The sequence below is a fragment of the Aspergillus eucalypticola genome (assembly GCF_003184535.1).
Source record: "Aspergillus eucalypticola CBS 122712 chromosome Unknown BO83scaffold_44, whole genome shotgun sequence".
NCBI lineage: Eukaryota > Fungi > Ascomycota > Eurotiomycetes > Eurotiales > Aspergillaceae > Aspergillus > Aspergillus eucalypticola.
This window is the reverse complement of record NW_020290318.1, coordinates 125,989-136,090: the sequence shown is the minus strand read 5'-3', so window position 1 is coordinate 136,090 and position 10,102 is coordinate 125,989. Positions and strand designations below refer to the sequence as shown.

Below are 10,102 nucleotides of genomic sequence, written 5' to 3'. Positions count from 1 at the left end.
TACTACAGTTTCACTTGCTTTTATCTATCTCCTTCCATCACTGCTCTGGGCTTAATCTTTCCTCCCCCACAGCATGGGGTTCCTAAACTTCCTCAAGACCCGGTCTGGGTTCCGGATTGATAATAGCAGGACTACTTCTGCAGCTACCCTGACCTTACGCCAAAGTCTTTGGCCCTTGACCCTTGTTACTATACTCTTCTTTCTCTGGGTAAGCTGTGCACACCAGCAGCCCAACAATTACTCGATTCGATCTGCTAACCCAACTTTCAACAGGGCTTTGCCTACGGCCTGCTCGACACCCTCAACAAACATTTCCAAAACACTCTGAATATCACCCGGACACGCTCCTCGGGTCTTCAAGCAGCCTACTTTGGGTCAGACATTTGCTAAGCTACGTACATGTTGCAAATCAACTGATGGTCATTAGTGCTTATCCACTTGCGTCCTTGGGATATGCAAACTACATACTCCGTCACTTCGGATACAAAACCGTCTTCATCTTCGGGCTCACTTTATATGGTATCGGTGCCCTCTGCATGTGGCCTGCAGGCTTGAACCGATCGTTTGGTGGCTTCTGCGCCGCTACCTTCGTTATTGGCTCGGGCCTTGGTTCGCTGGAGACCGCTGCCAACCCCTACCTTACCGGTTAGTCAACCATCCATGTCCCATCTCCAGCTGATACTGTGAGAGGAAATAACCCAAAAAAAGCCCCCACTGCTAATCACTGAAATGACCGACCAGTCTGTGGTCCACCCAAATACGCCGAGATCCGAATCAATCTCGCCCAGGCGTTCAACGGCATCGGCACCTGCGTCGCACCAGCCCTAGCATCATACGTCTTCTTCACATCCACCGAGGATGACGTGAACGCTCTCAAACGAGTACAGTGGGTATATCTAGCCATTGGCATCTTTGTCTTCGTTCTTGCCGGCGTCTTCTTCATCTCCACCATCCCCGAAGTAACCGACCAAGACATGGCCTTCCAGGTAGCCGAAACACACGTTGGCGAACAAGATAAACCATTCTGGAAACAGTATCGACTCTTCCACGCCACGTTGGCACAGTTCACTTATACCGGCGCCCAAGGTACGAAACCCCTTCTCCTTACGGGCCCTTTACACTACTACTAAAACACTAACCCACTCCTGCTTGCTCAATAATAGTTGCCATCGCAGGCTACTTCATCAACTACGTCGTCGAAACCTGGCCCGGAACCACCAGCGCCACCGGCTCCAAATACCTCGCCGGCGCACAAGGAGCCTTTGCAATGGGTCGATTCCTCGGCGCGATCATCATGAGATTCGTCAAAGCCCGCTGGGTTTTTCTAGCATATCTCTCACTGACTGTAGCATTCATTGCCGCATCCATAACCCAACGTGATCAAAAAGGCATAGGTACGTTTCCTCAATTTACCCAGTCCAATCAGACAAAAACCAAAAAAAAAAAAAAAAAAAAGAAAAGAAAAGAAAAGAAAACCCAAGCCAACACACTAACTAACACACAAAACCCTATCTAGCAATGCTCTTCTGCACCCTCTTCTTCGAATCCGTCTGCTTCCCCACCATCGTCGCACTAGGTATCCGCGGCCTCGGCCGACACTACAAGCGCGGCTCAGGCTTCATTGTCGGCGGAGTATCCGGGGGTGCCGTCGTGCCTCCAATCCTGGGCCATGTAGCCGATATGCGAAATAGTACGGGCTTTGCGATGATCGTTCCGACGATGTTCATGGTTGTGGCGTGGACGTATGCCCTCGCGGTGAACTTTGTGCCGGCGTATCGGGATATGGTTGATAAAGTAGGGGAGAGTGAGATTGGGTTGAGAGATGAAGCTGCTAGTGTCAGTCCGAAGGATGTTGAAAGTGGTGGTGGGGGGGATGGGTTGGCGGATATGGAGAAGGAGAGGGGAGAGGAAACTGCGAGGGAGGAATATACTACTACTAGGAAGTAGGTGTTTTCGGTATTAATTGCAGTGGCTAGTAGGCGCTGCATAGGGTCACTTCACATTCGTCATGAAATCTCATGTTGCTTACGATCTCGTAAATGCTTTACCATTCTGCTTACTATAAATATTCATATACCCTTCATGCGAATGTGAGCATTAAAAGTGAAGTCTATTCTATCGAGAATTTAATCGGACATATACACAACCCAGAATCAAAAAGGCCGAGAGCGCGCAATGGACGGTGGACAGATCTAAACTGCGTTGATCACCGGGACTTGATCCCCGTGTCTGCCTCTAGGCACCGGCCTTGCGCGACACCTCGTCCAACTAAGATCCAGAATTCGAGTATCTCAATGGGAAGCCGTATGTAGGGGATATCTTTAGAAACAAACAAGTATAAGCAGGAAAAGTATGGAGACAATAGGGAAGGGGTGAACGATAAACGCATAATAGGGTACACAGAAAGGAAATGCAAAATTGTGCATAATCCGATGTCCTGGTCAGAGTAGATAAGCTTCAATCAAGGTCTTTGAAGTAGATAGTATGAAGGAAGGGTAGAAGGGGAAGGGGGTAAAAATAAGGAGAACAAGAGGGATGGGATGGTATACAAACGCCTCCCAACTCGTCATCCGATCATTATTTTGCGCGCCGCATCATGAAGAAAGAGGCTAGAAGAACAGAAGAGAAATCAATGTCCAAGAAATTTTAGCTCCTTATAGACGCAAAGAAAAGGGGTATAAATGTGTATGAGAAAACAATAAATCAAACAAGCCAACAATGTACCCAGCGAGCCTGTACTCTATGATAGCTGTCGCTTTTGTATTCGGGACTCTCCGTTTCCTAGACTCATGACTCCTAGGATACGGTGACACTGAAACTCCTGGGACACCGCATTCTAATCGGGTGTCACTCAATTAAGATGTATGAGGTGAACGCGGAGTCGACTCGAGTTCTGCAGCAGGAGCTAGAGTCGGTTTGCCAATTCGCCCGAAGGACGATCCCGCCAGATGTCCAGCGCCCGTATGGTCTTCCGAGGTAGTGGAGTCGACTGGCGAGCCTGGCCCTTCATCTAGGCCATCAAAAGTATCGACTTCTTCGATATCTTCCTCCATGTCCTCTTCCTCTTCTATTATTTGGCTTTTTCGTGTCCCAGATCGAGGTGCTGCTGCGACCGCAGGGCCTCCAATCCCTATGTCGCCATTTGGGTACTCAGTGCTTGTCATTCCACCCGATACCATCAAATTAGCTGTATGGACCATAGGCCCCTTGAAAGCGGATCGTTTTCGACGTGCAAAGACGAGGCTTGACGAAGGGGAGTAGAGCAGTGGCGCTGGGGCTGCCTCGTTGAACATGTTATTGATCCTCCCGTTAGGGTCATCAATGTCACGGAAACCGTTCTGCGTGCCTCGCACCAGACGGATATTACTGGGAAATCGGGCAGACGCACTTGGCGTCGTGGGAAGGACTTTGACTGATGTGTGAGGCGACTTCGAGATTCGAGCCGTTGGGGTCGACGCTGAACCAATACTATTTGAAGAAACGGACGATGCTTTAGAGTGGCTGTGGGCATGATGGATGCTGCGGATGGAGGACACGGAAGATGAAGTGGACTTGCGACCACGCAGACCTGCGGAGGACCGCCGGTATGAACCTCTTGGGGTGATCGGAGATGGCGAGAGAGAGTTTCTCTGGCTAGTGCTCAAGGGACGATTGTGGCGAGGGTAGGAATGGCGGTTGTTCGGATAGGAAGCACTGCTCGGGGCTAAGCTGCTGGCATTCGATGAGCGCTTGATCTGTGTTGGCGTCAACAAGTCACCAGAGTGCGCGGTGGCCCCAGATGCCGAAGTGGGCTTCTTTCCAGTATCCTGGCCCTTGGCCGGGCTCAATTTCTCGGAGAGAAACTTGCGATGGCCTCCTTGACCCCCAGCCGCCTTGGCGTGAGGAGATTTGGCTCTCTTTGCAGACTCCACAAACCAGTGTTTCAACGAGGCCAATTGGCTTATTATCGGGTATTGGCGGCGACTGGTGCGGCGTCTAAAAATGCCATTGTTGTGCTGGGCCAATTCAGGCTGCGATGCGCTCACATGCAACGTGCTCGGCCGTCGTGCTTGATCCTTCGGTGGTGGTGGGGGACGCTGCCGGGTCGAACTAGCAGAACGAATGGAATCTTTGTCAACGGGGGGCGGAGGCGTGCTAGAATCTGGTGACTGCAGGGGTGTCGGTTCGGGAAGCATTGGCAACTCTGGGACAGCAAGCTGAGAAGGGAGACTCCGTCTGTCTCGCCGTCCTCGCTCACGAAGATGAGTGTCTGCGGCGTGGCCCTCTTCGTCCACTTCCACAAGGGCGGCCGAGATCTTTTCCAGCCGACTGCTTGCTGCACTCAAGCGACGAATATTCTTAGCTTCCGCTTCACGCTCGCGTCGTTTACGCTCCCTCTTCTGCTCTTTTCGCTGCTCCTTTTCGATCAACAATGCCCACCAACCAGCGAGGGGGTCACAGCGTTGAGAGAGAACGCTCTCGACAACCTCATCGATGTTGACTCCTGCACTCTTCATGCGCTGCAGCGTGGTCCTCTCCAGAGGGGTCGAGAAGGCGGCTGGGCGCGGAATCTTGAGTATCGCCAACTGTTCGGGAGCATGCTCTGCAAGAAACGGATGGGCAAGGATCTCGTCCAGACTGGGTCGAATAAGGGGCCGTTTCGAAAGGAGTAAATTGATGAGGGCTTTGGCATCGTCGGGAAATTTATCGTTGAAAATTGCTTCTTCACCAAGGATCCGAGCCTTTGTTACTTGGTCGTCATCATCATCGAACGGCAACTCCCCAGCAAGCAGGGCGTAAAGAATGATACCCAAGCTCCAGACATCCACCTTCTCGCCAGCATACTTCTCGCCCTTGAGCATTTCGGGGGCGCTATAGCATACCGTTCCACAAAACGTCTGCAAGTAGCTCGCCTTGCCTTCATATTCGCGAGTGAACCCAAAATCGCACAGCTTCACGTTCTCATGTTTGTCGAGTAAGATGTTCTCTAGCTTGAGATCACGGTGAACGCAAGATTTGCTATGGACATAAGCAACGGCTCCCACTAGTTGCGTGAAAATTCGCTTGACCTTGTCTACCGGTAACGGACCATGCCGAAGGAGATAGTTGTACAGCTCATCACCTGCTCGAGTGAGTTAGCGGTATCCTACTACATCTACAGCAGCATCTCGCCACGTACCCGGGCAGTACTCGAGAACAAGCCAGACCAGCTTTTCCGTCACAATGACTTCGTATAGGCGGGCAATGTGGGGATGGAGGAACTGGCGGTGATGATGGATCTCGCGTGCCAGATTTCGGTCTTCCTTACTCGAAGACTTGAGCACCACCTGCGCGCAATCCTGTCAGATTTATCTAACACATAAGTAGTGGGCTCTTTCATAGACGTACCTTGGAGCCATTGGTAAGCTTATGTGAGGCAAGATATACTTTGCCAAAGGAACCCTTCCCAATTAACCTCCCAAGCGTGTAGTTTCCTACAGTGCGAAGATCCTTTGAAGAGAATTCCCTATGAAGACGATTATTGTTAGCATCCAAGCTGAAGATGAAGGCGAGGTTGGGGGGTTTTGCTTACTCCAGCAGTGCATTGTATGATTGGGCAAGCTGTTCATAGCGCAAGATCCCAGTCAGTTAAGCCATCTACCACGACAAGAGAAAAAGGGATTCGATCCTGGATCGGGGACGGAGTCTTGCATGTGTCCCGAAAGAAAAGAGAGATGGCGAAAAATAGGACATGCGCATTGCAGAGGATCTTCGACCTCCACACTTGGAAATCGAATAGCCGAGACGCACCTTCTCTTTTTGTTTCTGGGCCTGGACCTCCGCTCTCGTCCTCGGAGGTGGCATGTGTTAAGATTATCTCCGCCTGCCTGGGGAAAGTCCGCGGAGATGAAGTATGCGTGTCTGAAGCGGTTCTGTGCAGGATTGGAGTGGTACTAAGTTGTCAAGGGTGGCCATCCAACGTAGGGAGGAGTGTATAGAGAGTGAACCGAAGGCCGCTGTCGCTCCGGTTGTATGGGGTGGGGGTTCCAGGAGATCGCAAATCGACGCCGACGTGGGTGAGAAGGAGTGGAAGGTATCAAGGAGGCGATTGTTCGGAATAGCCGACGAAATACAAGAGTATATGATGACTGTCTAATCTGTGACAAAAGGAATGAGGGCGGATAGCCCGAATGAAATTTGAGGCACGAGGGAACGTAGGATGGGCGCGCAAGTCGGTGGTGGTAGCTATCTAGTAGCTAGTAGTCGGCAGGTGTGTGGAAAGCTCGGAACCGCAATAATTCGGAGAAGGAACGGGCAGAGTAGGGGAGGCTGATAAGGGATGATACACTAAGCTAGATAGTAACAGATCCAGCGAACGTTAGTGTTGTTTCAGGAAGGTATGTGGTTCTGTAGCGACAAGCTGCAAACAAAAGTGCGGGAGTGGATGAAGGAGAGAGAAGAGAAAGCGATGGAGAGAGCCGGGGGAGGGGGATGTTCTGGAAAAGAAAGCAAACACATACCAGCCAGACAAACTCAGTAAGGTTGATGATGATTAGTTCGTAGTAAGGCAGGGCCCGTAGCTTGAGGGGCAATCTGTACAGCGATGGGATGGAAACAATAAATCCGGGATTAAATGACGACAGGTGCTGGGCAATTTCAATAGAAGCAGCAGCCAAGCCAGCCAGCTAGCCAGCAGACAAGCAAGCAATCAAAGTACTTAAAAAGCACGCCTCAAATTCTCTAGCCAGCCGACCAGCAAGCGAGCAGGAAGTTGAGGGTGATGGAGGGGGTAAAGAAAAGGAAAGGAACGATGATAATAATAGTAGTAGTCTTGGTAGTAAAAGTAGTAGGAGGACTGGGTTAGGAGAGCCTGGCAAGGACGGAGTTGGGGGGGGGACTGACGACAGCCGGCAGGGGCGTGCATGAGCCCAGGGGAGAGAGAGAGAGGGAGGAGACTCACTACGTCTGTCTGTGTGTGGGTGGGTGGGTGGAGTGGAGTGAACAATGATGATGATTGTGATGATGATGAGCAGATAAAATTGTGGTCCTCAAAACAATATACTGGCTAATTAAAATGAGTGTGATTGAACAAAAGTATAGAATGTGACAATGATGCTGAAAGAAGTGTAAGAAGGATACTAACTAACAGTAACTATTCTACGTACACTGGAATGATTATTATTATTGTTTGTTTCTTTTCTCCCCTTCCTCCTTTCCCCATAAAAACCTCCCGAAACCCATTTCCAACAATAATAGTAATTTCAATATTTATTATGAAATGTCAAACCCACGATTTCTATTTCTATTTCTATTTCTTCCCCTTCCATCTTCGCATCCATACTAGTATTTTATTCACTGTTAATTAATTACTCTTAGCCGCCCGGCCACATTTTAGCCGGTGGGAACGTGGGCCGTTTCTGTCATTGCGTTCAGGCACCTTTGAGACTGGCTTTGCGTATCCTCTATTACTATCTCATTTTCCATTACTATTTGTTCTTACCAAATTATATCATGGGATTTTACTACGGAGTTAAAAAAATAAGACTTCCTACCCAGGAGAATTAAGATTACTCCTGATCCTTCGAGATTTTTTCTTTCCTCGATAGTCAAAATAGTACTTTGTAATTATCCCCTTACCCCCCCCTCTCCGATTAGCATAACTATGCAAAGTACTCTGTACCGTTCTGTCCGCCGTTCCGAAAGGCCGATGTCATCGATCCCGGCCTTGCTTCCCGTTACAGGAAGGAAAAGAAGCAGTAATTGGGGGCATATGTGGATTATAACATCATAACTACTTGTAGTAGCTAGCATCATTACTGTAGTCTAGTCAGCCAGCAGCCCCTGAAATTCCCTAACTTAACAGCCGTTTTCAATCAACATCGTCATCGCTTTTAGTCAACCTTGCGCGGCGGTCCCTACCTAACTAATTAACTCCCGGCAAATCCGACCCCCTGATTACTTTGACAGGTTAAGAATAAGTCGACACTTAAAGCTCTGATAGGGTCTTCGCTTATGACATGCCTCCCTAGTTTCCTCTAGTAAACGCCCCTACCACACGTATCTGGTATGGATTGTCCATCTTGTTTCACGGGCCTGTCACTTCAGAGATTGAATAAGTTGTCATAGAAAGTACTGGAAATCAGTCATCACATCATACGATGACTGCATCACATCTGTGACATACTAGTCCTATAGGTCAAAATAACCCGATATGGGAAGGGGGGTCACCTTATGTACAGAGTAAAGGCTAGAAGATACACAAGTACAGTAACTTCAAGTTGGCTCATTACTGTTGTGTATATAAACAATCAATTCATTCAGCATGGTTGGGGTATATGACTGAAAAGTTCCATCTCACCGAGACTCGAGACCCAAAGCTTCCGACCCTATTCAATTAACCCATCACTTCAAACCCCTTCTTTCCACCAAGGGAGAGACTGTAGTTGCTGCACGGCCCGATGGCTCATACACAGCGCTGGATCAACCCCATCTAGCCCTTCCTCTCCCTGGAACGCGAGGGCGACCATCCCAAAGTAGGAATGGAGGAGATCTGTAATGGTCAGTCAGCGAGGAAATTACCAGACATAAATGAACACCTCCAAGGGTACCAACCTGGTGGCTCGCCCACACCCTTTCCAAAACCGCCGATGATATGTTGCGTTTTTCCGAGAAGATATTGCCGATTCCGACTTGCGTCCACGAGGTCTAACCTATTCATCATCTGTCCACCAACGATCGGATCAGTAATGTCACTCTCTCACACAAACTGTGACTGCTTACATCTAATGTTGCCAGGTTCCAGAATGAGTAACATGTATCAGCATACTTATTACATCGCCCATTGAAGCCTGCACATCGTAGATCCTGTTCCGTTGGTGGCGGTATAGCGGGGAGCTTATCGAGGCTCTCATCTAAGCTTACTTCTTCAACAGCCTCCGGTACCGGTTTCGGAACCTCATTCATCTCAGGGCTGTTATCATCGTCAGAGTCCTCCTCTGTGTCGCCAAGTTCTGTCGTTTGTCTGGCAACGAGCCAACGAACCAAGGACTCGAAATCTTTCGCGCCTGGCGAAAGGACTGGCGGTGGCTTCTGATCCTTTGCCATACGACTTAAGAACGTCAAGGCGCCCATTGCGCAATATGTATGACCGGCTGCGGGGGTATACGAGTAAGCTGCCATTCTGTAACACTAAGAAAAAGAGGTGGGGAGGAGGGGGTCCCAATCCTAAGCAGAGTGAGCAATTTGGATAGAACATACAATGCGCTTCACAAAAGGGTGCTTCACCCATACCGCCATCATATGCCTGGAATAATGCATCTCAGAATATGTCACGTATTCAGATTATACGGAGTCAAAGAGTGCAGGTCACTTACTTGACATGCCTGAACAAACGCGGCCAGCTTGTCCACATCAATGTCCTTGATGCCATCCACATCTGCCCCGCCATTCCCCCGCAGAATATACCGCGTGCCTGCCGCAAAGCAGCAAAAGCGGAGATCACCACCACCTTCAATCTTCCCTCCCGGACCCAGCACCTCTCCAAAGCTTCCATTACCACGCTGCATGCGCGGCAGCCATTGTAGACACTCCTTCCGCTTCACTCGCGATAAATCATCGCCCAGGATGATAAGGAGCTCCAGCGCAAAGAAGGTAGAAGGTACATTTGCCGGATCCCAAGCTTCATTATCCGATGTCCGATTCTCCGCGCCAAAATCTGTTCCGGTGAAGGCTCGAAATCCGCCCGTAGGAACCTGGCAGTGGTAAATCCAGTCGATGTAGCCTTGTCGCTCTTCGGGGGTGGTTTTGCTCTGCAAGACGCCGAGGAGGTCTAAGCCGGCGACCGTGAAAAAGGCGAGAAGCATGCGATTGGAGTCATTGGAGGTGTATAGGCTGGGAAGGAAGGTTTTGAGACATCGTAGGAAATACTTGATGTGTCGTTCTTTGGTAAAGGTGACTGGGACGTCGGTCATGATGTCAGTGCCCGCGATAATAATACCAACTTCTCCCCGTGCGGAGCTCTGGCCATATAATGTAGGTTAGTATAGAGGTATAGAGAGTGTGCACCAGGAGAGAAAGGGGACAGTAGCCTCCTCCGAATAAGCCGACAGATTGCTTTTCTTTGAGAGGGGGTGGGCTTCCGCTA

The 10,102-nt window shown here is 49.7% G+C and overlaps 3 protein-coding genes across 3 annotated transcripts; 1 reads left to right on the top strand and 2 right to left on the bottom strand.

The window, feature by feature from the left end:
- Window positions 1-73: 73 nt before the first annotated feature.
- Window positions 74-1,947, top strand: BO83DRAFT_326025 (putative l-fucose permease; the record flags this gene model as incomplete). Its single annotated transcript, XM_025528029.1, has 6 exons — window positions 74-208; window positions 274-374; window positions 428-645; window positions 742-1,086; window positions 1,164-1,394; window positions 1,517-1,947. The coding sequence occupies 6 exons, from the start codon at window positions 74-76 to the stop codon at window positions 1,945-1,947; spliced, it is 1,461 nt and encodes a 486-aa protein (XP_025382420.1).
- Window positions 1,948-2,622: 675 nt separating this feature from the next.
- BO83DRAFT_188402 (non-specific serine/threonine protein kinase) lies at window positions 2,623-6,015 on the bottom strand. Its single transcript, XM_025526530.1, has 5 exons — window positions 5,770-6,015; window positions 5,552-5,580; window positions 5,368-5,485; window positions 5,159-5,306; window positions 2,623-5,101 (listed from the first exon to the last, which is right to left on the bottom strand). The coding sequence occupies exons 1-5, from the start codon at window positions 5,821-5,823 to the stop codon at window positions 2,856-2,858; spliced, it is 2,595 nt and encodes an 864-aa protein (XP_025382419.1). The 5' UTR covers window positions 5,824-6,015; the 3' UTR covers window positions 2,623-2,855.
- A 2,145-nt stretch (window positions 6,016-8,160) lies between these two features.
- On the bottom strand, window positions 8,161-10,100 carry cdc43 (protein geranylgeranyltransferase type I subunit CDC43). The gene is made up of 5 exons (XM_025529984.1): window positions 9,333-10,100; window positions 9,217-9,262; window positions 8,740-9,131; window positions 8,572-8,680; window positions 8,161-8,509 (listed from the first exon to the last, which is right to left on the bottom strand). Exons 1-5 carry the CDS (start codon window positions 9,927-9,929, stop codon window positions 8,367-8,369), a joined length of 1,287 nt encoding a protein of 428 aa, XP_025382418.1. The 5' UTR covers window positions 9,930-10,100; the 3' UTR covers window positions 8,161-8,366.
- Between the last annotated feature and the right edge of the window lie 2 nt (window positions 10,101-10,102).

Bases quoted from the DNA above. Each gene is read 5' to 3' on its own strand.
- BO83DRAFT_188402 (XM_025526530.1), bottom strand. From the start codon at position 5,823: ATGCCACCTCCGAGGACGAGAGCGGAGGTCCAGGCCCAGAAACAAAAA. The intron at 5,307-5,367 runs GTACGTCTATGA...GATTGCGCGCAG, and splicing joins AGCTTACCAATGGCTCCAAG to GTGGTGCTCAAGTCTTCGAG. The intron at 5,102-5,158 runs GTACGTGGCGAG...TCACTCGAGCAG, and splicing joins TGTTCTCGAGTACTGCCCGG to GTGATGAGCTGTACAACTAT.
- cdc43 (XM_025529984.1), bottom strand. From the start codon at position 9,929: ATGACCGACGTCCCAGTCACCTTTACCAAAGAACGACACATCAAGTAT. The intron at 9,263-9,332 runs GTAAGTGACCTG...GCATTATTCCAG, and splicing joins CGTTTGTTCAGGCATGTCAA to GCATATGATGGCGGTATGGG. The intron at 8,681-8,739 runs GTAAGCAGTCAC...GTTGGTGGACAG, and splicing joins GGAACCTGGCAACATTAGAT to ATGATGAATAGGTTAGACCT.